Genomic DNA, 21,205 nt, shown 5'->3' on the forward strand with positions numbered 1-21,205 from the left:
TGTGTTTGTTCATAAATGAGGCTAAAACAATACATTTTGTAATCTCTACCCATTTGAAGGGTTTTAATTTTTTTTTTTTGTGTGATTTTCTGTTTTTTGAGATTACGCTTAGGATCGAAAACATTATACGTGGGATACAAAAAACATGGTGGTAGAATTTTAAAGTTCTTGCAAACATAATAAAAAGTATTTTTTAAAAATAATCACACCTCGCGCCCTTTGTGGGGTGGGGCGCCTCTATTCATAATATGTTGGTAATTATGGTTTAGGTTTTACATCGGGTCAGATCAGATTCCCTGACGCACGATGTTCTCCCCAGCTTCTGGCGGGGATGCGTAATGGATATTGGATTCTTCTTCTCAACTTCAACGACAACGACAACTTATATAACTAGGCAAATGGATGACAGGAGGATCTCTCTCAACTTAGGCTATGCACCGCATATGCGACATCAGTAGGTAACGACAGTTCTATTTATGGCTACGAGAATCTAAGGCTAGCTGGCTGCTCAGTGCTCCTTCTTGAAGAAGGTGCTGTTGTTCCGCTGGCGGACCATCAGGTAGTTCTTGAACAGTTTCTCCTTGTGGTCCACCCGCTCCGACTGGGCCAGCAGGCTCTCGTACTCGGCCACCAGCTCTTCCTCCATCTTCTTCTCGACCTCGTCGCGGTTCTTCGTCTTCCGGCGCGATACGCGGCTGGCCTCGTTGTTCTTGATGCGATCGATGTATGCTTTGCGCTCCTCCTCGTCCATGCGGGACATCACCTCGGGGTCTGGTCCGTCCGCGTGCTCCTTGGCGGGACGGCCGCGCTTCCGCTTGGAGCTGGCGTTGCCGTTCGCCGAGGCGGTGACGCTGAACTGGGAGGTACTGGCGACTGAGTAGGCGGGGGAGGCTGGAGCGGTGAGAAAGCCGCCTAGCCCTGACTGGCAGGTTGAGGCTACGCTGGAGGAACACGCGGAGTAGTAGCTGTGCGGCGTGTTCGGAGCTGAGAAATCGGAGGTGGTTTCCTCCTCGGCGCTGCGCAGATCCTCGATGATTCCGGCATGTGATGTGATGATGGTGGCGGTGGCGGCCTCGGGCTGTGTGTGGAAGAGAGTAAATCGGTTAGGAATCTTCCACAGAATGGAGACGTTGCTGCTGCAGACACTTACCCTCTCAAAATTCAAGACATGCTCAATGATGTCGGGTGTGCTTATTGCTTCTGATTGGCTGAATGCAGGCGGTGACTGGCTGTTGATCTTGACCATCAGCTTGCTCCGCTTCTGCGCTTGTGTCTCGCCCACAGGGGCGAGCACTGCCGCCGAGGCCGTGCGCTTAAGTCCAACCAAGGGAGAGTTGGACAGGGTGTGTCGGATGGCCATGGAGACGCTGCTGCTGCCAACGTCCGATTCGGAAACTGGCTTGACATCGTTCACCTGGCCGAAGCCCAAGGACTCCTGACTGCAGACGTACAGGCTGTCGCCGTAGCTGTTCTCGTCGGCAAGCAGAGGCTCTTCGGTGAAGCATTTGGTGTTGGTAGATGTCTGAGAGAAAGTTGATAGCATGGGGTCTTGGGATCCGGTGAGAATGTCTTTGAGGTCGATGCAGTGATTGGGTTGATTGAAGTTGATGCCGCACATGGGGGCCATGTCGAGGGTTTCCTCTTCTCCAGACAGTTGCTGGAAACCGTAGGCATCCATATGAAGTTTAAAGTCGTCGAGGTTGTCGTTGTTGATGTCATCCATAACCAGATTGCACTGATCCATTTTCTTGGGCTCAAGCTCAATCAGATCCTCGGCAATCAGGTTTATATCAAAGTCAAAGTCAAGAATATCCGTTTCAGTAAAAATCTCCTTTCCGTTTTCGCTGCTACACGATGACGTTGCTTCTATGCCTTGCAGGTATTCTAGGATAAAAAAGAAAATATTATTAGTATGATTTATCACAACAATTTAACTTTAATGAACCTCCATAATGTGTGCGAGTGTGTGAAATAAAAAATATTTCAGAACCCATATTAAATTTAATTCAAAACCACTGAAGACGATCATAAAATATTTATATCGTTCTAAACGGTAAAATTATTATTTATGCACACTAAATTCCAAGTTCAGTTCAAATGTAGATGTAAAAGTAAAAATACACGACATAAACATCGTTCGGACACGGCTCAGTGGCGATTCTACATACATTTTACACAGAGATAATTTACTTCCTATACACAATATCGAGGGGGCGCCACCACATTCAATGTTGTTTGTTTTCGGGACTATTGGAAGAAGAGGAGTAGCGCAACAGTCTCGCACAATATTTGTCTCTCTTGCACTTTGTTGTGAAATTAAAAAGCAACGAATAACGAGTTGAATTTACGAAAAGGGATAAACAAATATCAAAATTGTTCAAATTTAAACAAAAGGGAAATTCTATGCACCAAATTAAAAAAATATAAAACACAGTTCGATATTTATGGATTTCAATCTGTTCAAAATATGCAAATATAATAAACTACTAATTCTAATTGCTATTGCTAATCTACATATATAAAACATTAATTCCTTTTTTCCCCCCGCAAAAGAAAAAAAGTGCATACTAAAACTTCAAAGAGGGGAAATGTATAGAGAGAGAGAGCAGAGAGCGAGAGCGCACTCACACATTGAAAATGTGCCGCATGACGCAGAGCAACAATTGCCGGCACAACAACCACATGAAAAGTGAACACGATCGATCGTGTCGAATATTTCGTACGACCTGCGCAACTGTTTTGCGTCTGGTTGGGGGTTGATAGATAATGCGACAAAAATGCTTTAACTAACATTTTCCCTGCTCTATTTGCAAAATCAGACGAACCAAACAATTGTTATTATTAATTCAGACACAAAATATTTGCAAATAAACATCTAGAAATTGGAGAGCAAACAAATAAACGGTTAATAACTTTGGAGACTGATTTCTGTGACGACTTCTTTTAGCCCAATATCATAAAATAAAAGACACAAATCCCAATATCTCAAGGGAAATATTTCGAAGGGGTCGCAATATTAAAACTCCAATAGATATTCACCTTTGCTGGTATATTTTGAATCGTCGGGTCGGTGAATCCCTCGCTGAATGCTGTTTTATCCGCTTACGAACTTAACGGTTGCAACGACTGTTTACGAATGGGGAGCCTTGCCGCCACCAGTGCCAATATCAGCGCGAGACGACCCAAGAGTGTGCAAGTGTATTTGTGTGTCGCTCGTGAGAGGGAGAGAAAGAGAGCGCACACCTACACAACCTACACCAACAGCTGACGACGCGACGTCGCTTAAGAAGTACGACTCGTATTGTTATCCCGCTCTGACCCTGGCCGAACATATGCATGGTGGAAGGTAGGGGAAAAAGATGGACAGAACTCTCTACCGAAGTTGGATTTGCCTTTGCTCGGATTTATTCTTCTGCCAATTACATTTATACTTGATAGCCATAGGCTGCCGAAAAGTAAGTTAACCCTTTTGGAATGCACTAATACATTTGCCTCTTGAATTTCACCAGAGGCACGCGGGTTTACTAATTGCCATTTATGGAGGCAGTACTTGTAAAGGAGTTTTAGTTGTTAAAACAATGGCACAAACAGTCGTTTAATGAATCATGCAAATAACAATTTTCAATGATTGTTTCATATTTTCAAATATCGAAATATAGAAGAATCGAACTGAGCAAAAAAATTTGATTGAATTACAAAAATTAAATAAGCAAATACCGGCAACGGCTCGTATACGCGTTGCATTTTGGCAAAACACATTCTATGTGTGTGTGTTTGGATACATTAACCTGTTGCCGGACATGCATATACATTCTTCATGTGTATTGATGTAGCGCTATCTCTGTCGCTCACAGAAAGAGATGCATGTATTGACAACTAAGAGAGCGGGTTACTGGAGCACACGCACACAAGCCTACTGAGCCTCACTCGCAAAACTATCCGATGTTTGGCTCGTTCTCCGCCTCTCTCTCAATGTTTTTGCAGATCATTCTTTTTGAATTTCACAATAAAATAAGTGGCCCTGAAAAGGGTTGCGGGGTAACTTTGACAAAGACCCGAAAATCTGATTGTTTAATTAAACATTTAATTAAATATGTTACGTATTTAAATCTGTTCAAATCTGATGAACGCGAAAATATACTAAATAGTGGCATTTGCCGGCTAGAAAAACGTGCTCGCAAAAATTTGGGTCATGAATCAGCTGTCTACTATGCACCTGAATTTGTTCACATGTGACATCACAGAATACATAATTTCGGGAAAGTACCTCAACCTCAAATCTATAAAATCGACTTATAAATTAAAGAAACGAACCGTGACCATATATGGACAAACACGTGAATAATATAAGGAAGTTACAACCGAAACAAAGAAAGAGATCAGGTGATAATGATTGGATTCAAAAAGAAATAAAGTGCAATAAATACGGTTACTAATTGCCATATAGGGGCAGTACTTGAAAGGGAGTAAAGGGACACCCAATGGAATTGGAACAGCTCATCGATGTGGCGACTTAAGACGCATTTACCAAACAGAATGTTATACTATATTGAGATCTATGGGCTCTGCGCCTACATGTCGCCTGGAATGCAACCACTTCAAACCAATATATTATTACCTATACACATGCAAAACTACCAGAAAATGGTTCAATTCTTAGAATTGAATCTATGTGATATATGTATTTAGCCCTAGAGTTCCATATTTAGATTTACATAGCGCTGATGTCATTACTGAAAGTTTCTTATCAATTTCACAGCTTCAAAAATGTGTAAGACAAGTGGAAAGAACAAAGGGCAACAACACTCTCTTATCCTCCGTTCAATAAACAAATTCTTTGAAAATTGCATCATTTGTTGTTATGCAGATCGAATTGCACTCTTACAAAAGTGATGAGAAGGAGCTGTATCTTCAAATTTATTCCTCTACTAGACATTATTTCCAGGCAAATGGAAGTTCATTGTACTGTATTAAGTTTGAAAAACTAAATTACGGACCAACCCTTTGTTTTTAGTGATATTTAGGGAATTCAAATAAAGAAATTGAACAAATGTAAACAGTCAGTACGAGCAGTTGGATTTTTCTCCAGAACATCGAACTTTCGTTGTAGAAAAAGGGGAGCCGAATCAGATGACAAAAATGATCACCTGTGAAGTATTTCACATGTCTAATATAAAACTTGTTTAAATGTTGCGTAGTAGCAGACAGACAGATCTAAAATTTCAAAGACAAACGAAGGAATTTTAAAAAGTTTTCTGGTTGAAGGAAGTATAGAGAAAGTTATGCCACTCAAAGATAAAACAGGGAATGAATTAGCAGCCTACGCAAAAGGCTCAAAAAAACAGAAAATTAAGAAAAATAGATGCACAAAATTGAAAGGAAATGGAAAATAAATACATGCTGAAAAACTTAGAAAACGGAATATATGGAATATTGAATTCCATTTACCGACAGATCGGGCTACGGACAAGGCGAGCTGGGGACCTGTCCCGCCTTGTTTCCGTTGCCGTATTCCATCTGGAGCTGGGCCATGGCCTTCAAGCTCGTTTCTTCAATGGGTCATTGCACTGTGATCTTCTTCATCGCCATCTAAGTGGTGAAAGTACCTTGATGTCCTTGGCAGAGAAGCACCAGCAACCCCACACTAACTGGGCGGGGGAGCTGGGCTAGGCTCGTGCCTGCTATCTGACTCTTTCTCTAACTGATTGTTGTATTTTTGATCGATTTCTTTTTTTGGCAAGTTATCGCAACAGTAATGAGAGAGTTCTGGGTACATATTTAACACACACAAAACACAGTACTCACCATCAATGAACACCGGAACATCTATCTCTTCAACTGTAGCAACTGTAGTAGGCATTGCTCCACTCATTTCCTGGCGGGACGGCTGCAAGTCTGCACCTGTTAGCTGGATACCAGCCAGTGAGGTCAGGGTCTGTGACTGGGGCGTGCTCGAAACCGGGACCGTTTGCGTCACCATCTCCATAGTCCGTGTACCGACTACTGTCGCCTGATCGTGGTGCGTTGTTTTCGGGGCCGAGTTGTGTTCTAGTTGGTATGTTGCAGTCCCAGTCGCTGGATACGTTGCGATAGGGGTTTCCGTCGCCGAATTCTTCAAGTTTACTATAGGCAACACCGAAGGCTGGGCCTGTTTCGCTGGCGGACGCGTTGGTACCGACCCTGGTAAAAAGGGTATTCTGATAATGCGTGTTCGAGGCGGACTGCACTCTGTCCCGCTTATTCTGGTCTTGCTGCTGCTGCTGTTGCTTGTTGGCACCCTGATCAGTATGATTCTTGGGTTTGGTTTCGTATTTATCACGATCGGTATGGTTGTTCTGCTCATCGACGTGCACGTAGCCGAAGCCTTCATAGGCACTGTTTGCGTTGTTCTCCTGTGAGAGCAGCAGCAGTTGGGCGATGAGTTTCTCTCGCCAGACAATGTTCTTACTGGTACGCTCCGAGGATCCTGGGACCGTGCGGGTGCGTGATCGTGAGCGTGTTTGTGTGCCTGTTCCGGTGCCTGGTTGGTTGCCCTGCCCGCCTCGTATGTTGTTGCCTGTACTCGTGCTGGCTCCTGGATCATCAATATTATATCTCTGAGATTTCCGGGATTCTCTCTCGTTGCTGTTTGAGGAGTTGGTCTCGGTGACAATACAATCGGACTTGTGGTTCGGGGAGCTCTGGCTGGTGCTGCTGTTGAAGAAGGTCTTGGTCTGCTCGTGGTTGGTTGTGTTGTTTGTTTCGCTCTTGGGCCTGGCTTGGCTGGTTTGGGATTCGACGGAGAATGCCATTTTGAACGGGGCTGTTTTCCGTATCAACAAATGTCAGCATATTTCGTTTTCGTTTCGATTTATATGGATTTTTTTTATTGGTGCACGGTTCGTTTCGGTTCGGCAGAATTGTTGCAAAAATTAATATAAATTTGTTCAGAAATTTATATAATTTTCAGACAGGATTTGTTGATGAGTGGAGCAAGCGCAGTTGAGAGTTTTCGGTTTATTTGTTTTTGTTTTTATGTGAAAGAAAATAGACAAAAGAAAAAGATTTCGTTATTACACAGATCGACGACGTGGGGAAAGCACGATCCTTGGTAGGGCTCGCGCCTCAAATCTTGTGGTTTTGGGTGGGTGGGTTAGCAATGTACAATGCCTGCCGCCTCCCGACCATGGCTCCTGCTGTGAGGTCACCATGGACACGGTCGGTCAACGTCACAGAGATATCGGTTGCGGGATATCTCTGATCATTGATTTGTCTGGCGTTGATTTTTTGGCGATTTCGAGCAGCTTGGATGTGTGATGCGTTGGTTTTAGATGCTGGGTGGGTGTGGGTGTCAGTTTTGTTGGGTGTGTGTGTGGGTGTTCTTTTGTAGGCCATGTTTTGTTAGTTGCTTTTCCTTTTTTCTTCATCTGGCGTGCTTTTTTTCCTTCCCACACAATTCCCATATTTTTTCTATTTGTTTCTTTGAATAATTTTCCTTTTTTGTTTTGTTTTTTTTTTTTATGGATTTTATCCTTTTTTGTATGGAATTGCTCCTTTTTTAAATGGAATTACTCCTTTTTTGAATGGAATTGCTCCTTTTTTGTATGGAATTACTCCTTTTTTCAATGGATTTAATCCTTTTTTTCTTTTTCTTTTCTTTTTCTTTTCTTTTTGTCTTTTTTCTTTTTTCATAAAACATTCTTACAAACTAAAGGTGCAAGGGCGAGCTCAACCAAGCATCAACCAGGCGCAAACATGAGAGGCAGTCTTACATGTATGATATGATTTGATTCGATCAGGACTTGGATACTCACTTTTAGTTGACCGTTAGAAAGGAACAATGAAATTGTTAGGATCCCTCTAAACAAGCTCTAAAAAGAGTCGTCGACACAAGTTCCCCGTTAGGCTGTAAATTAAAGAATGGAAGAGAAGGCACATTACTTATAGGGCCCACAACGTCATGGAGATCTCAAGTGATAAGTTTCGCAAAAGATTTGCTTTCGAGCCCTCTTCAAATGTAATTAGAGATAGTCAAGTTGTTTTCGCCAAATATTGTAGTTCCTTGTTCGATAGGGCCGCCTGCGCGCCTTTCAAACATCTGATAAGTATTCCCCCGCAAAAGCTTTTGCCACGCAAAAAACACACAAATGTATTTCACCAGAGGCATGGACATGGGCATGGCCAACAGGTCTTTGCAGCCAGTGGCGGGGGGGTGGCTAAGCTAATCAGCAGTTGACAACGCACGACCCCCCGCCCTGGCACCCATTCCAATTGTCATTTAGATAATTGCGCTACAGAACTTAGCCATGTATGTACATAAGTATGTATGTATGTACATGACATAGCTAGCTACATTATCGCACTTGAATATCAGAAATTGTTGTGCGGCCGCCGGTGCAAAACAACACCAAAAGGCAATTATCAAGCGATGGAAAATTTCCCCCCACAAAAGCACACGCGAGCTTTGCCTAATGGCACACTAATACCGGCACGTCGCGGCATGGCACGGCACACGTATTGCTTTATAATAACTATTGCCTCGCATATCAAAAGAAAAATCCCCCCAAAGCCCTGTCTAAATTTGATCAGAATTGTTGCTTGCAAGCCGTCCGCCTTTACCCCTCTGACGTCACTCGCTTACTTAAGCAATTCAATATGGCGGTCTTTTCACTCATTATACACATATCTACTATACATATATGTATATAACTTAGTATATAAACCAACACACACTTGTACACATCATATATGGTACATTTTGTATTATTTTAATATGGACATTTACTTACATTTAATTTGTAAAAATGTGTCTTCAAGCGCGGTTGTCCGGTTTTCGAAAACCCGACCGAAAAATGCACTTGGGGGATTTGTGATGCGCAATTTATTGGGTGGTTCCTGGCACCACCACTTTGATATTTGTTCGCCTTTGGCCGTTTCTACGATTTCTACGGAATACTTTGTTCCGACAATTGTCTGGTTGTTGCTCCACGTAGAACAACAACGAATGTTAGTTGTTCACACTTTGGTTCCTTTCTGCAGGAACTTTCTATTCTGTTCTGTTGGCTTGTATAAATTTCACTCAAGTTGTGTTGAAGAAGTTTTCTGTTCACTTTATTGCTGCGCTGGACTATAGTTGAACGCGGGACTGGTAATGTGTGAGTCAACTGACTGCTTGAACAATTCACTACGAATTGATTCGACCGTACGTTGGTCGTTCGCTACAAGTCGGAGAAAACGGAGACTCTGTTGGGCCTCCACCAGTTGTGTGAATTTAGATTTGTTGTGAAATTCAAAAAGCTCAGCGCAAACCAGTTTGCCATGTTCAGATACTTTTCGTGTGCCTGTGTGCATGTGTGTGCGACAGCTTTCACACCAACAGGCGCACACATGAGATACAAGTGTGCGAGCGAGACAACGCTAAAAATTCCCCCAGAGGCCAGCTGGCGTTTTGTCGAATGAATTTCCCTTCCTCCACTTGGCATGTGGTTACAAATGGAATTACAGATAGAATAAAAACTGAGGCCGGCCGGCAAAAAAAAACAATAACAATAATAACTACAAGTACATTGCTCGCTAGTGTCAATGCAGAGGCATGTCTAGAAATGTGTATACATTTTCGAATAAATTCATTTTATTACTGAGACAAAGCCTGCGTGCATATGATTCATTTGTCGCTTTGAATTATATGTGTAGAGCATATGTTTGTATGAGTCAGAAATGCCGGTCAACTGACCTAGCGTAAGGTACATTCTGAATTGAATGGATAGAACAGATTTCTAGGTACAAATGAAATGAAGAACAGAGTATGAAAATTGTTCATACTTAAGCCTTTTTGTCTATAGAATGTAACACGTATTTGATTTTATGTATACCCTGCAGTTCTTTTAGATTCGAGAATAGGCAATAATTTATCTATGCAGAGCAGATATGTATATTGATCCTATTGTCTATACATTATTTCTATATTCCACACATGCATAACTCATTTTGTAGCAATTTCAATGTTAAAGCACCTTGCAAGGTTTCGAACTTTGAGGCCCACGACAATGCAAGAAACGTTGACATTCAAATATGGGAAATTTCTGCGCATATGCTGTCTCGCTTTTATAAAGCTGCATTCCCATACACACTCAAACGAAGAGCTTTCGTGCAGTGGTGTTTGCAAGCAGTCGCTTGTTGGTGTGCGCAGATAAAAGCTGGCTGAATTCTCAGAATTAAAAAGCTTTCATCTGTCGACTGCCCACAACCATACACACCTCGAGATATGTACATATATATGTGGGAAGCTTTAGCCGATAATTAAAGAAACTCATGAGTCATGCTGAAAAACAGAAATCACCAAAGCGAAGAAAGCTCCAACCAACAGACGTATGAGTACGTTGGTTGGGTTGGCAAAAAAAAGAGTGTCATCATGTGATATTTGTAATGCGACTGACTGTGAGCACTAATCGCGTGGGGTTTAGGTCTGGGCCACGTAGTTACAATACAAACATAGAGCTTAATTATAGGTCTGTTTGCTCCCATAGGTGTGCAGAATTCGTGGAAATTTTTGCCGAAAACGTACACTCCACAGAGGCCCACAAGGCGAATTGCGAATGCTAATCTGGCACCGCGCACCGACTGGCACGAGATCTCCCTAGGAATCGAAAACAAGCAACAACAACAGCCACACTTTGCTGGCAAACTGCCAAATTAGGAATAGAAATCCGTGCTAAGGCCGACTCACGATGATTCGGCAAATTTCTATCACAAGGGATTTTTTTCGTATGCCCAAAACTCGTACTAAATTGTCGAGCATGAAGACACTTCATTTGCTTCCCTGTTTGGAGCCCATTTCTTATCACGTATTTCTAATCAATGCCTTTTATCTGATCGGTGATCTTAAAATGTAGAAGCGTGGTGGTTCGAATATACTCGTATTTATGCGACTATGACTAAGACTGAATATATGACTTTGTCATCAAGAAATCTAAGGTATTTCCTGAAAACAAGACCAAGTTTTATTTTAGTTAGGTCCTATGTTTGACTGGCTCTAGAGTGTAGAGTCTACATACAATGTAATATGCCTGAAATGTAGGATACATTTGTAGGTGAAGGGCTCAAGGGCTGAGTGATTAATAGCCCTCACATACAGCATATAGTATCGTGAATACCCTTACAAAGCTCATTAGGATTTCGCTGGTCAAATAAACAAAAACACTATTTGTATGGTTACACTATTGTAGAGTTTACCTTTCCGGCTGTCATAAGAATATGACTTATAAAACCAAACCCATAAGGGTATATCCGTATCTCATGTAAGTTTACAATAGGCCTAAATTGGAGGGCTCGTCAGTGTAAGTAGTTTGTTCAGTGGCAGATGTCAATGACATTGTCGGCAACAAATGTGTCTGGAGAATGTTGTTTAGGGCTTAGGAACTTACCGTCCATCATGTTGCTGCCGGGGGGGCGAGCAAGTTCCGATGACGACACAAAAGGGTGTTCCTTGGGTTGCAGGATCTGTGTATGTATGTATGGTGGTCTGGGCTGGAGTATGAGTTTATTATTTCTCAATGAGTGCCTCAAAAGCGAATAAAAGAACTGCGACGAATGTTGCCCCGAATGGTGTCGTTCCGCTTCTTTCGTAGCAACTTCTTTAGAGTGTTCTTAGTGCCGGTGGTGCCACACTTGGTGGTATAGTTACAGTGATTATTATTGTTATTGTGATGCCAGCCACGCATACGCATACACATGAAATTGTTTAGCATGGGAACTTGCTGCTGAGAATGTTGCGCACACATGAGGAGGACAACGGCAGGCGAATCTTGCATGACGTCGAAGCTCAGCTTGGGGTTCGACTTCTTCTGGTTGCTCACTATCGTGGTTGTTGTTGTTGTTGTTGTTGACACAGCGAACATAATATTGGGGCGATAAGCCAATCTATAGATAACGACTATAGGCAGATCAGATCTGTGTGGCTATAGTTGAACCGATTCAGATAAGGGTTTGGTTTTCACGAAGTTTTTATATCGCACACACGGGTTATCTTATAAGCATCTAGATACAACTCTTATCTCAGATACTACAAGTATGTAAAGTATATATAAATAAATTGTTGCTTTCTGCACTGGACTTTGCACCAAATATTGAGTGTTTGTTGTAATAATATTCACACAAAGGAAATTACTGTGATATGAATAAGAAATCTTTAAAACGATGTTCAGCGCTTGATGCCATTAAGAATCACAATTTGATAAAGGGTTTCGTACCGCAATTGAATCGACGATTTCACTAATTCCGCACTTATTTGCTCACAAAAGGATGTTTCTGCTGTTGGCTCTCTCAAAAGGTTGTTCTGTTCACGACGGCTGAAGTATTGTTACTAACCCGACTCTGCTTCGTCGTCGCTGGACGATTGCTGTCCGGGGTTGATAAAAGTATTTTTGCTGACGTATTTGCCATACGCTCTCTGTCTGCTTTATTTTCCACTAGATGTGTTAGCTCTCTCAGCTCTGGTCGTGCCCCCAAATGTATCTATGTGTGCTGTTGATCTCTGTTTGATGCCACAAGCTAAAGGGGAAAATTTGCCATTAAGGCATCTAGGTTCATGCAATGCATAGTTTTACTTCAATGGATTTTACTGCCAAAACGTAGTTTGATCTGGATATGATATGTGTAGAAATTTATAGTGAATCATTTGTTTGAACAACATCTTTAAACGTGTGAAAAATATATAATTTGTAATAACTTATCATGCAATCACTTCATTATAGTGCGAAAGCCGCAATCTACTCGTATTCACACTCATACTACTCGTAGAGATAATGTTGCGGCTTATCAAGTGCCGTCAAAATGCCCGCTGATAAGAAATGGATCTGATAATTCCCATTTGTACCTGGCTGTAATTTGTCATGTTTTCCCATAAGGTTAAAAAACTGAAATGTTAATTATGCAGAGTATTCACGAGATAGCTATGGAAGCCTGCCATGACCGCTTTGTTGTGTGTAGGGGAACCTGTTTCGGCGAGGCAGTAACAACAGCATGCAGCATGCGTAGCGTTGCTCTTTCTCTCTCAGAGAAACACAAACTCTGTTCGACTCTCTCTCTCTCTCTCTCTCTCTCTCTCTCTCTCTCTCTCAATTTTGCTGGTAGGTCAGATTGGCTGATGCAACACTTGCTACGCATTTCAACAGATGGTTGGGGCCACAGCTGATTTGCTGGCTGTTTTCGACTTTTTGGCTTGTTGCCAAACTGACAGTGGGGGCGCCAGCAGCATGTTGCCAGGCTGCAAAGCACGTGCAGCGGAAAATGTTGACAAGCATTTTGCATTGAAAGTTCTGGCAAATGTGAAACAACTACGTCACACGAGGGTCGGCTGAAAAGGGGGTTGTTGGCTCAACTGTCTAAAATTAACTAAGCGGCAAATGATTCATTTCATGCAGGGGGGTAGGGGGTGACCACTTATGTAACGCTGAAGAGCGCTGCAAACGCTGTTGACATTTGCGTCTTTATTCCCCATGGTGATATAATATAAAAGGAATCATCATGTGTGATGGGGTTTGGCTGTGGAAGAACTAATAACTGACGTGGTTCAAATTGGACATTTTGTAGCTAGTCAGTGCGGTATGATAAAATTATATTCTAATACGTGTTGATTCCCAAATGGACTGTGCTAAAACTGATCAAAATTACATACAATGTTTATCGTAGTTATAATGTATGGATGGAATCTATTTTGAATTCCAATCAGGATAAAGTTTAGCGAAACTGTTTGTATGTGCAGAAATACTTCCTTTAGATAGTTCTAATATTCCTTTCCGTTCTATCATTCCTTATCCACTGAAATATTCTAAAGAACTAAATAATATTCTAAACCTAAATGTTGTTTAGTTGCTTAAATGTTGACTATAAAATAAATCGAATTAATTTAACATTTACATCTGTATGTAAACAATTCAATATAATTTTTAGGACTCAAAATAAAAGTTACTATTATATTAAGAGTGTTTGAGAAATTATCAAAAGTCAGGTAGGTATAAACACCAATGGCTGTCATATGTAACGAGTGTGCACTGTAGTCAACCCGCTGTGAAAGAAAGTCGAACAAAGTGAATGTCTGTACCTCCAGAGTCTAGAGTCTTTGAAACTGTATTAGTAAGCCGCGCTCCCGCGGAGCCCGTGAGCTGTGAGAGGGAAGCAGATTAAAACTGGAATTGAATGCGATTGTGACTGGGAGTGGAGGTGGCCGTGAGCGAGCCGGAGAAATGTGAGAGCAAAGGTTTTCTGCTGAGAATGCTTAAAAAGTATTGGAATCATTTGGGCCTGGCCTCAGTGCGGTGACAACGTTCATAGGATTGGCTTGTGGTTTTAAATTTGCTGCGATTCGAACTGGAAGTTGAAAATTTTTGGGATGCGGCTATTCCTCACATTGCTGGCGATCCTAGCGCTCGGTGGCAGCTACTCCAGGGCAGCAGAGCCGAAGAATGTGCTCCTCTTGCTGGCCGATGATGCTGGCTTTGAGATGGGAGCTTACCTGAACAAGTTCTGCCAGACGCCGAATCTGGATGCCCTGGCTCGACGCGGTCTGCTGTTCAACAACGCCTTCACCTCGGTGAGCAGCTGCAGTCCCAGCCGCGCCCAGCTGCTGACTGGGCAGGCCAGCCACGCGAGCGGCATGTACGGACTCCACCAGGGAGTGCACAACTTCAATGTGCTGCCGGAGGTTGCGTCGCTGCCCAATGTGCTGCGGGCGCAGAGCAACGGGCGCATTCTCAGCGGCATCATTGGCAAGAAGCATGTGGGAGCTGCCGCCAACTTCCGCTTCGACTTTGAGCAGACGGAGGAGCAGCACTCGATCAACCAGATTGGACGCAACATCACCAGGATCAAGGGCTATGCCCGGGAGTTCCTCAAGCAGGCCAAGGACCAGCAGAGGCCCTTCTTCCTGATGGTCGGATTCCACGATCCACATCGCTGTGGCCACATAACCCCACAGTTCGGAGAGTTCTGCGAGCGTTGGGGCAGCGGGGAGGAGGGCATGGGCAGCATTCCCGACTGGAAGCCCATCTACTACGACTGGCGCAATCTGGAGGTGCCCGCCTGGCTGCCGGACACGGACGTTGTACGCCAGGAGCTGGCCGCCCAGTACATGACCATCTCGCGACTGGACCAAGGCGTGGGCCTGCTGCTGCGCGAACTGGAGGCTTCGGGGATGGCCGACCAGACGTTGGTCATCTACACCTCCGACAATGGGCCACCCTTCCCCGGAGGACGCACCAATCTCTATGAGCACGGCATCCGGTCGCCGCTGATCCTCAGCTCGCCACAGAAGGAAGATCGTCATCACGAGACAACGGCTGCCATGGCAAGTCTCTTGGACATTTATCCCAGCGTGCTGGAGGCCCTCCAGCTGCCAGCACCTAATGGAACCAAGTTCAGTGGCAAGTCCCTGCTGCCTGTCCTCAGGGAGGAGCCGCCCGCCAAGGAGAGCGATGCGATCTTCGGTAGCCAGAGCTACCACGAGGTGACCATGGCCTACCCCATGAGAATGGTGCGCAACAGGCGCTACAAGCTGATCCACAACCTCAACTACTGGGCGGACTTTCCCATCGATCAGGACTTTTACACCTCGCCCACCTTCCAGCAGATCCTGAACGCCACAATCCACAGACAGCCCCTGCCCTGGTATCGCACCCTCCAGCAGTATTACCAGCGTCCCGAGTGGGAGCTCTACGACATCAAGATGGATGCCTTAGAGCGGAGCAACCTGGCGGACAAGCCCAAGTACAGCGGCACCCTCAAGCAGCTGCGCCAGCAGCTCTACCAGTGGCAGGTGGACACCAAGGATCCCTGGCGCTGTGCCCCACACGCTGTGCTGCAGGAGCAGGGCGTCTTCAAGGAGGCTCCCGTCTGCCTCACCCTCGGCCACGAGGCATTGCAAAGTCCCAGGCGTAGGATCCTGACTCAATACGAGGAGTATGTTGTTGTCTAGCCACTCCTGAAGTGTTTTACAATATGCACTAAATCTTATCGCAAGAGCGAGCCAAAGTGCTGTTAACAATGAGTACTGAATTGTTGATGGTGCTACTCACTCCGCTGCTACACTGCTCAGCAAAAGTACGTGCACAGTAGCAGTCCATACATTAAAAACTATGAAGAAGGTGCTCTTAAATTAAATTTGATTTAATAATATTATATTATATTCCAAATGTCAGCTAGAACTTAATAAAAAAGATTCAAATTAAACAGAAGTAAACGGAAGTCGCTTGGCGTTGTAAACCAAGAAGTGAAATCTAAAGAGTTGCAAAAAGAAAACAAATTCTGAAGAGTGTAACAATCCAAAGGGCAGATAACAAGAACGAATTTCCTTTGTTATTCATTTCCCCAGTGGTGCTACATTGTCCCACAAAAATGTGTGTTATAGCAAACCCACAACAAATGGCTTGCGAAATGAAAAAAGTCCCATGCTAGCGCTCGAAGGTTGCGTTGCAGCATCCTGCCAACAGACAAATATATTCCTGGCCGCATGACCTCAGCCACTTTGGGGGTGTCAAGATGGAAGGACTTTTGGGGTGGTGTGCGTCACGTTTCAATGTCATGCCCATTGTGGAGCTGGCTGACTGGGGGGTTTATTGGTTTATTGGTGGCGCCGCTGCCAGACTCCTTCCTCCCCATCTGCCGTGCAGCTTCCGATACGAGTCAGTGTTACACAACATGCACAGACCTCATGGCTGTTGGCCAAGGCTGTCACTGGGGTGGTTGGGGCTGGCTATGGGTGGGGAACGGAAGCGCCATTCGGCTTAAGGTCAACATGGAAATACCAAAGAGTAAACTGGGTTGTGCGTTTTTTGTTTGTTTTCTCATTTATGACTTTGAACGAAAGACACATTAAAAATTAGACTTTATTAATTTGGTTTTGCATAAATTAGGTTCTTCAGTTTAGCGTAATTATTATGTGTGTATATTTTTTATATTTGTATATTATTTAAGTTACCGCCCACACAAATGCACAATTACAATTATTATTGTTGCTCTTCTGGCATCGATAAAATATTTATTCCGATACTGGGACACCGCAGACGGAGACGCCCTCTGGAAATGATCGGGGCTGGGCCTGCATCTGCGGCTGCCTTGTTTCCATATATACTTTTTGTTAAATCTTTTTTGTTTGCTCTTTAACTAATTTATTATCAACACAAGTTGCATGGATTCTTTGATTCAATTTCGCTTTATACGTAAATATATTATTGTATACGTACACATACTATATCTTTGCATTCACATATACAATAAATATGTATGTACATTCGTGTGTGTGTGTATAGATCGCATACGTATCGCATATGCCAACATGAGACTATTTTAATAATTTTTATTTAAATTTGTTTTGTGGTTTGTTTATTCGTTCTGGGTTCCATCTTTCAATCCTCAATCCTCAATTCTCATTTCTCAATTTCAATTTCAATACATTTATTGCTTTTGTATGTATATAATTTGATCTATATCTGCGGTTAGTAAACGCTTTTAGTTAGTAGGTTTTGTAAGTGTTGGTTGCTATGCTTCGATTGACTTGACTGGTTTCGCTTACGTGTACAGAGTTTTATTATTATCAACATCAACATCCTTGTGGAAATCGTTCAACTATATGTATATATATATATATCTAGGTATATATGTATCCGTATATGTATGTATGCTGGTTGGTATTGTTTAGGAGGATTCTGTTACATTTACTTTGCTTCTAGTTTAGTGTTTATCATCTCGTTAATTGTTTTATATTGTATTACGTTGCTGCTCAGTATAATTTATAATAAATACATAATAATAAATATACATGTAGATAATACGCTTAATAAATATATTTATATATATATATTTGATTTCATTTATATATATAATAGTTATGTATATAAATAACAAAAAAACAACACACATAAAAAGGAGCAAAAGGTAGGATACGATACAAATTTGCTTTGATTTTGTTATCCTTGAATCTTGAATTATTCTTACAATTTTACAACGAACATCGAGAACGGATTGGTATTGGCATTGGTATTCCGTTTGACATTTAGAATTTAATTGAATAGAATAGAATAGAGTGTGGAGGGGGGAGTATTGTTTTCGCACAAATATGTATGGTAAGGATAGGTATATGTAGTTTAGGTATTTGGGTATCCAATAAATAAGCTTTGGGTATATGCATGATGTGGATAGGTAGCGCTATAAAGGGATTCCCCCGCATAGAGAGCTCTTGTTTAGAGTTAGAGATAGCTAAAATTACAACAAACGATGGGCTTTTGGTTAAGAGTTGTAGGAAGAAACAATATCATTTGGGGCCTGCCTCTGAAAACACTATGAGTATGGGTAATTAATTAATTAGTTCATTAACAAGAGTGCCTACTGTTGTCCGTAATGTTCCGGTACTTGCTCTTGTGCGGAGTACAAACAGAACATCGCAGATACATTGTACATGTGGATCCTAGAGCATGCAGAGCTCGAATTGAGTTGGAGCAACATTTGCCGACTTCGAAGTAGAATACAAAATGGAAAAAAACGCAAGGAAATCGCCTTTCGCTTGTAACACTTGTAAATTTAGTTAGTTATACGTACAATATTAATTTAACTTGTAATTCATTAGAGTGTTTGTTTGTTTTTTGCTTGTAATTATTGTGTTGCCAACTGGTAAGATTTTCGCAATTTGAATTTTGGTTTCCTTTATGTGGTAATCGTATGTGTGTAATGGGTAAGGGCATGGGTATGGTCAGTATGCCTGCATGCAAATGTCGTTTATGGCCACGTGAATGTGCTGAATGCTAGCTAGCTAAGCCGTAAACATATTTCATCCGTATTATCGTATCGTAACCGTAGTAACCCGCATCTAATCAACTATATGTATGTGTGCTGCCAAACTTTGCGCCTCTAATGGCGAAACCAACATTAAGGTTATTGTTCTCCACCATGATCTACGACTTCAGCCAATTTGATAGGTTTGATGGGGTTGAGGGAGGAAGCTGATAGCTAGCTGATAGCTGTAGCTGCTTAGTTGCCATTGGGCAGGGGTACCTGCACCTGGACATAGGATTGCGGGAAGTAACCGGTGCGGCCATTGACGGCACCCTCATACCAATTGTCGTCGACGCGATTGAGCAGCGTGATTATGTCGTTCTCCTTGAAGCCGAGCTCACCGGGATTCTCCGGATCGAAGTCGTAGAGGGCTTGGCAGCAGGGCTGCTGCTGGCGCGATGGTGTTACGGCCATCGACTTTGCGGGCGAGCGCATCGGCGAGGGCAACGGCGAGGCGCTCGAGCTAATGTGGGACGGCGTGCCGTCATCAATGAGGCCGCCGCCACCGCCGTCCAAGTTCAGATCGAGCAGCGTCTTGGGGACAAACTCATTGCGTGGCCGGCTCTCAGCCTCGGATCGTTTCTCCTGCAGCGTCTCCTGCAGGCCACGTAGCACATCGGCACACTGAGAGTGAAAATCGTATAGTGCCTCGGCAAAAGTCACCAATTGTGAGACATGTTCAGTGTCGTTCTCCAACAGATTGAACATGCCTACCTGTGCCAATTGCAATGATTCGGCGAACTTATCCTCGGCACCACGAATTTCATCATCTTTGGCCTGACGGCGACGCTTGCAGTCGAAGTCGAGGCGCCGGCCCTGCAGCTTCTTGCGATGGTGCATAACCTCCTTGAGGTCTTTCATCTGCATATGATGCAGGGGCTCCAAAAAGTTCTGCTTGATATTGTCGTCCAGCGAGTACTTGACGTCGGCCATCTGTTTCAGCGACTCGCCAAACTCGACGAGCGCCTGCGCGAACACGCTGTTGTCCTCGCCGAGCTTCTTACCATAAGTCAGCATACATTCGGCCAGCAGCCCTTCGGGCTGTGGATACGTGTTCGATTTCGCCTGCCCCGACAGCTTCGAGATGCCCTTGACGGCGGCCATCTTCGCACGCGCCGTCGGATTCGGCTGCAGGAACTCCTTCGTCTTCAGCTGCAACTCCTCCACCAGCTCCACGGTCACGTCCGTCTTTCGCTCCATCTCCATGAAGTCCATGTCCAGCTTGGTGCCCTCGGCGCCACCCATCTTCTCCGTCATGTACTGGTTCGCCTTGTTGATCTGCTTCTTTAGTCCAGCGAAAGCCATGCTGATGCTTTTCTCTCTCTCTCTCTCTCTCTGGTCACTAATGTGGAAATGTGGATGTAGATGGCACCTGGTTGTCCGCCTGCTACTGCTGCTGCTACAGCTGCTGCCTCTGCGACGCGGTTGCTGTGAACGGGTTGGTTGAGTTAGTTGACTTGCCTGCTTTTACCGAGAGAGACTCAATTTCATTGTCGATATCAATTGATGATTTGAGGCGTCTGCTGTGTTAGCTGCGCGTTTCTATTTTTAACGTTTGGAAGACTTACGCGGCGTGCACTTTTCGTCACTTTATGCTCTGGGCGGCGTTGCTGCTGTCGCTGCTGCTGCTGCTGCTGCTGGTCTCCGCAGTCACCTACTGCTGTGGGGGTGCTTCCGTGGGGGTGCTTCTTCGGCCGCGCGCGCGTGTATATGTGCGGGTGAGTGTATGTGTGTGTGGAGGCTGTGTCACAAACGTCAAAGAGAATATTAATTCGAGTTCTACTTTTTTTTCCTCCAGCACTTTCACTCGCTTAGCCTGCACTGCACGTTCTGGCTTCTCTGCTTCGCTCTGCGCTGCGTCTGAATGCGATTCACCTAGACTCGATTTTTTCGCAGAACCTTGGTCTGCGTAATTTTTGAAGGACTGTCGTTACTACTATTTCTCCCTCTGGCTTCTTGGGGGCTGGGGGTTCGCGTTTTCCAAAAGCAAAAATCAATATCTCAACCGTGTACAACAATTTCCGAATAGGGATGGGGAACTAACACGATAGAACAATGTATCGATACGTATTTTCATCGCGTTTAACATTTTGTCGAACTACCATTTCTAGTGTACTGTAAAAAAATACAGGGTTGCATGGCTGTGCTAGTCGATAGCTTGGCGGTCTTTTTAAATTGTTGAAACGTGATGAATGGATGGTGGGGAGTGGCTGAAAATTTCCATGAAAATAAGACTGCTGGAATGTTAACACTGAGTAATGTTGCATGTATTTACAGAAGTTGTCAAATTCAATACATATTTACTGTTTTAATGTTATTTTCGAATGTTGGCGGCAACTAGAACCCACTGTAGATGCTCCCGCTGTTAACTCGTTAACAGAGTCTGTAACAATTCACATTTCCC

At 43.6% G+C, this 21,205-nt stretch overlaps 3 protein-coding genes across 6 annotated transcripts; 1 reads left to right on the top strand and 2 right to left on the bottom strand.

The window, feature by feature from the left end:
• Positions 1-38: 38 nt before the first annotated feature.
• On the bottom strand, positions 39-20,438 carry LOC117585698. Of its 2 annotated transcripts, XM_034275315.1 has the most exons (4): positions 20,429-20,438; positions 5,806-6,268; positions 1,151-1,884; positions 39-1,078 (listed from the first exon to the last, which is right to left on the bottom strand). In XM_034275315.1, the coding sequence occupies exons 2-4, from the start codon at positions 5,984-5,986 to the stop codon at positions 509-511; spliced, it is 1,485 nt and encodes a 494-aa protein (XP_034131206.1). In that variant the 5' UTR covers positions 5,987-6,268; positions 20,429-20,438; the 3' UTR covers positions 39-508. The 2 variants fall into 2 exon arrangements, with proteins under 2 accessions (XP_034131206.1, XP_034131205.1); XM_034275314.1 differs by lacking the exon at positions 20,429-20,438 and having other exon boundaries at positions 5,806-6,606.
• Positions 14,296-16,203, top strand: LOC117585699 (N-sulphoglucosamine sulphohydrolase). Its single transcript, XM_034275316.1, has one exon. It carries the CDS (start codon positions 14,369-14,371, stop codon positions 15,947-15,949), a length of 1,581 nt encoding a protein of 526 aa, XP_034131207.1. The 5' UTR covers positions 14,296-14,368; the 3' UTR covers positions 15,950-16,203.
• LOC117585700 (endophilin-A) lies at positions 18,527-20,839 on the bottom strand. 3 transcript variants are annotated; one of them, XM_034275318.1, is made up of 3 exons: positions 20,609-20,839; positions 20,370-20,542; positions 18,527-20,229 (listed from the first exon to the last, which is right to left on the bottom strand). In XM_034275318.1, the coding sequence occupies exon 3, from the start codon at positions 20,104-20,106 to the stop codon at positions 18,997-18,999; it is 1,110 nt and encodes a 369-aa protein (XP_034131209.1). In that variant the 5' UTR covers positions 20,107-20,229; positions 20,370-20,542; positions 20,609-20,839; the 3' UTR covers positions 18,527-18,996. The 3 variants fall into 3 exon arrangements, with proteins under 3 accessions (XP_034131209.1, XP_034131208.1, XP_034131210.1); XM_034275317.1 differs by having other exon boundaries at positions 20,603-20,839; XM_034275319.1 differs by having other exon boundaries at positions 20,677-20,838.
• Between the last annotated feature and the right edge of the window lie 366 nt (positions 20,840-21,205).

Source organism: Drosophila guanche, unplaced genomic scaffold (assembly GCF_900245975.1).
Source record: "Drosophila guanche unplaced genomic scaffold, DGUA_6, whole genome shotgun sequence".
Lineage (NCBI taxonomy): Eukaryota > Metazoa > Arthropoda > Insecta > Diptera > Drosophilidae > Drosophila > Drosophila guanche.

Bases quoted from the DNA above. Each gene is read 5' to 3' on its own strand.
- LOC117585700 (XM_034275318.1), bottom strand. From the start codon at position 20,106: ATGGCTTTCGCTGGACTAAAGAAGCAGATCAACAAGGCGAACCAGTAC.
- LOC117585698 (XM_034275314.1), bottom strand. From the start codon at position 6,583: ATGATCCAGGAGCCAGCACGAGTACAGGCAACAACATACGAGGCGGGC. The intron at 1,885-5,805 runs GTGAGTACTGTG...TTTTTATCCTAG, and splicing joins TGTTCCGGTGTTCATTGATG to AATACCTGCAAGGCATAGAA. The intron at 1,079-1,150 runs GTAAGTGTCTGC...TTCCACACACAG, and splicing joins ATGTCTTGAATTTTGAGAGG to CCCGAGGCCGCCACCGCCAC.
- LOC117585699 (XM_034275316.1), top strand. From the start codon at position 14,369: ATGCGGCTATTCCTCACATTGCTGGCGATCCTAGCGCTCGGTGGCAGC.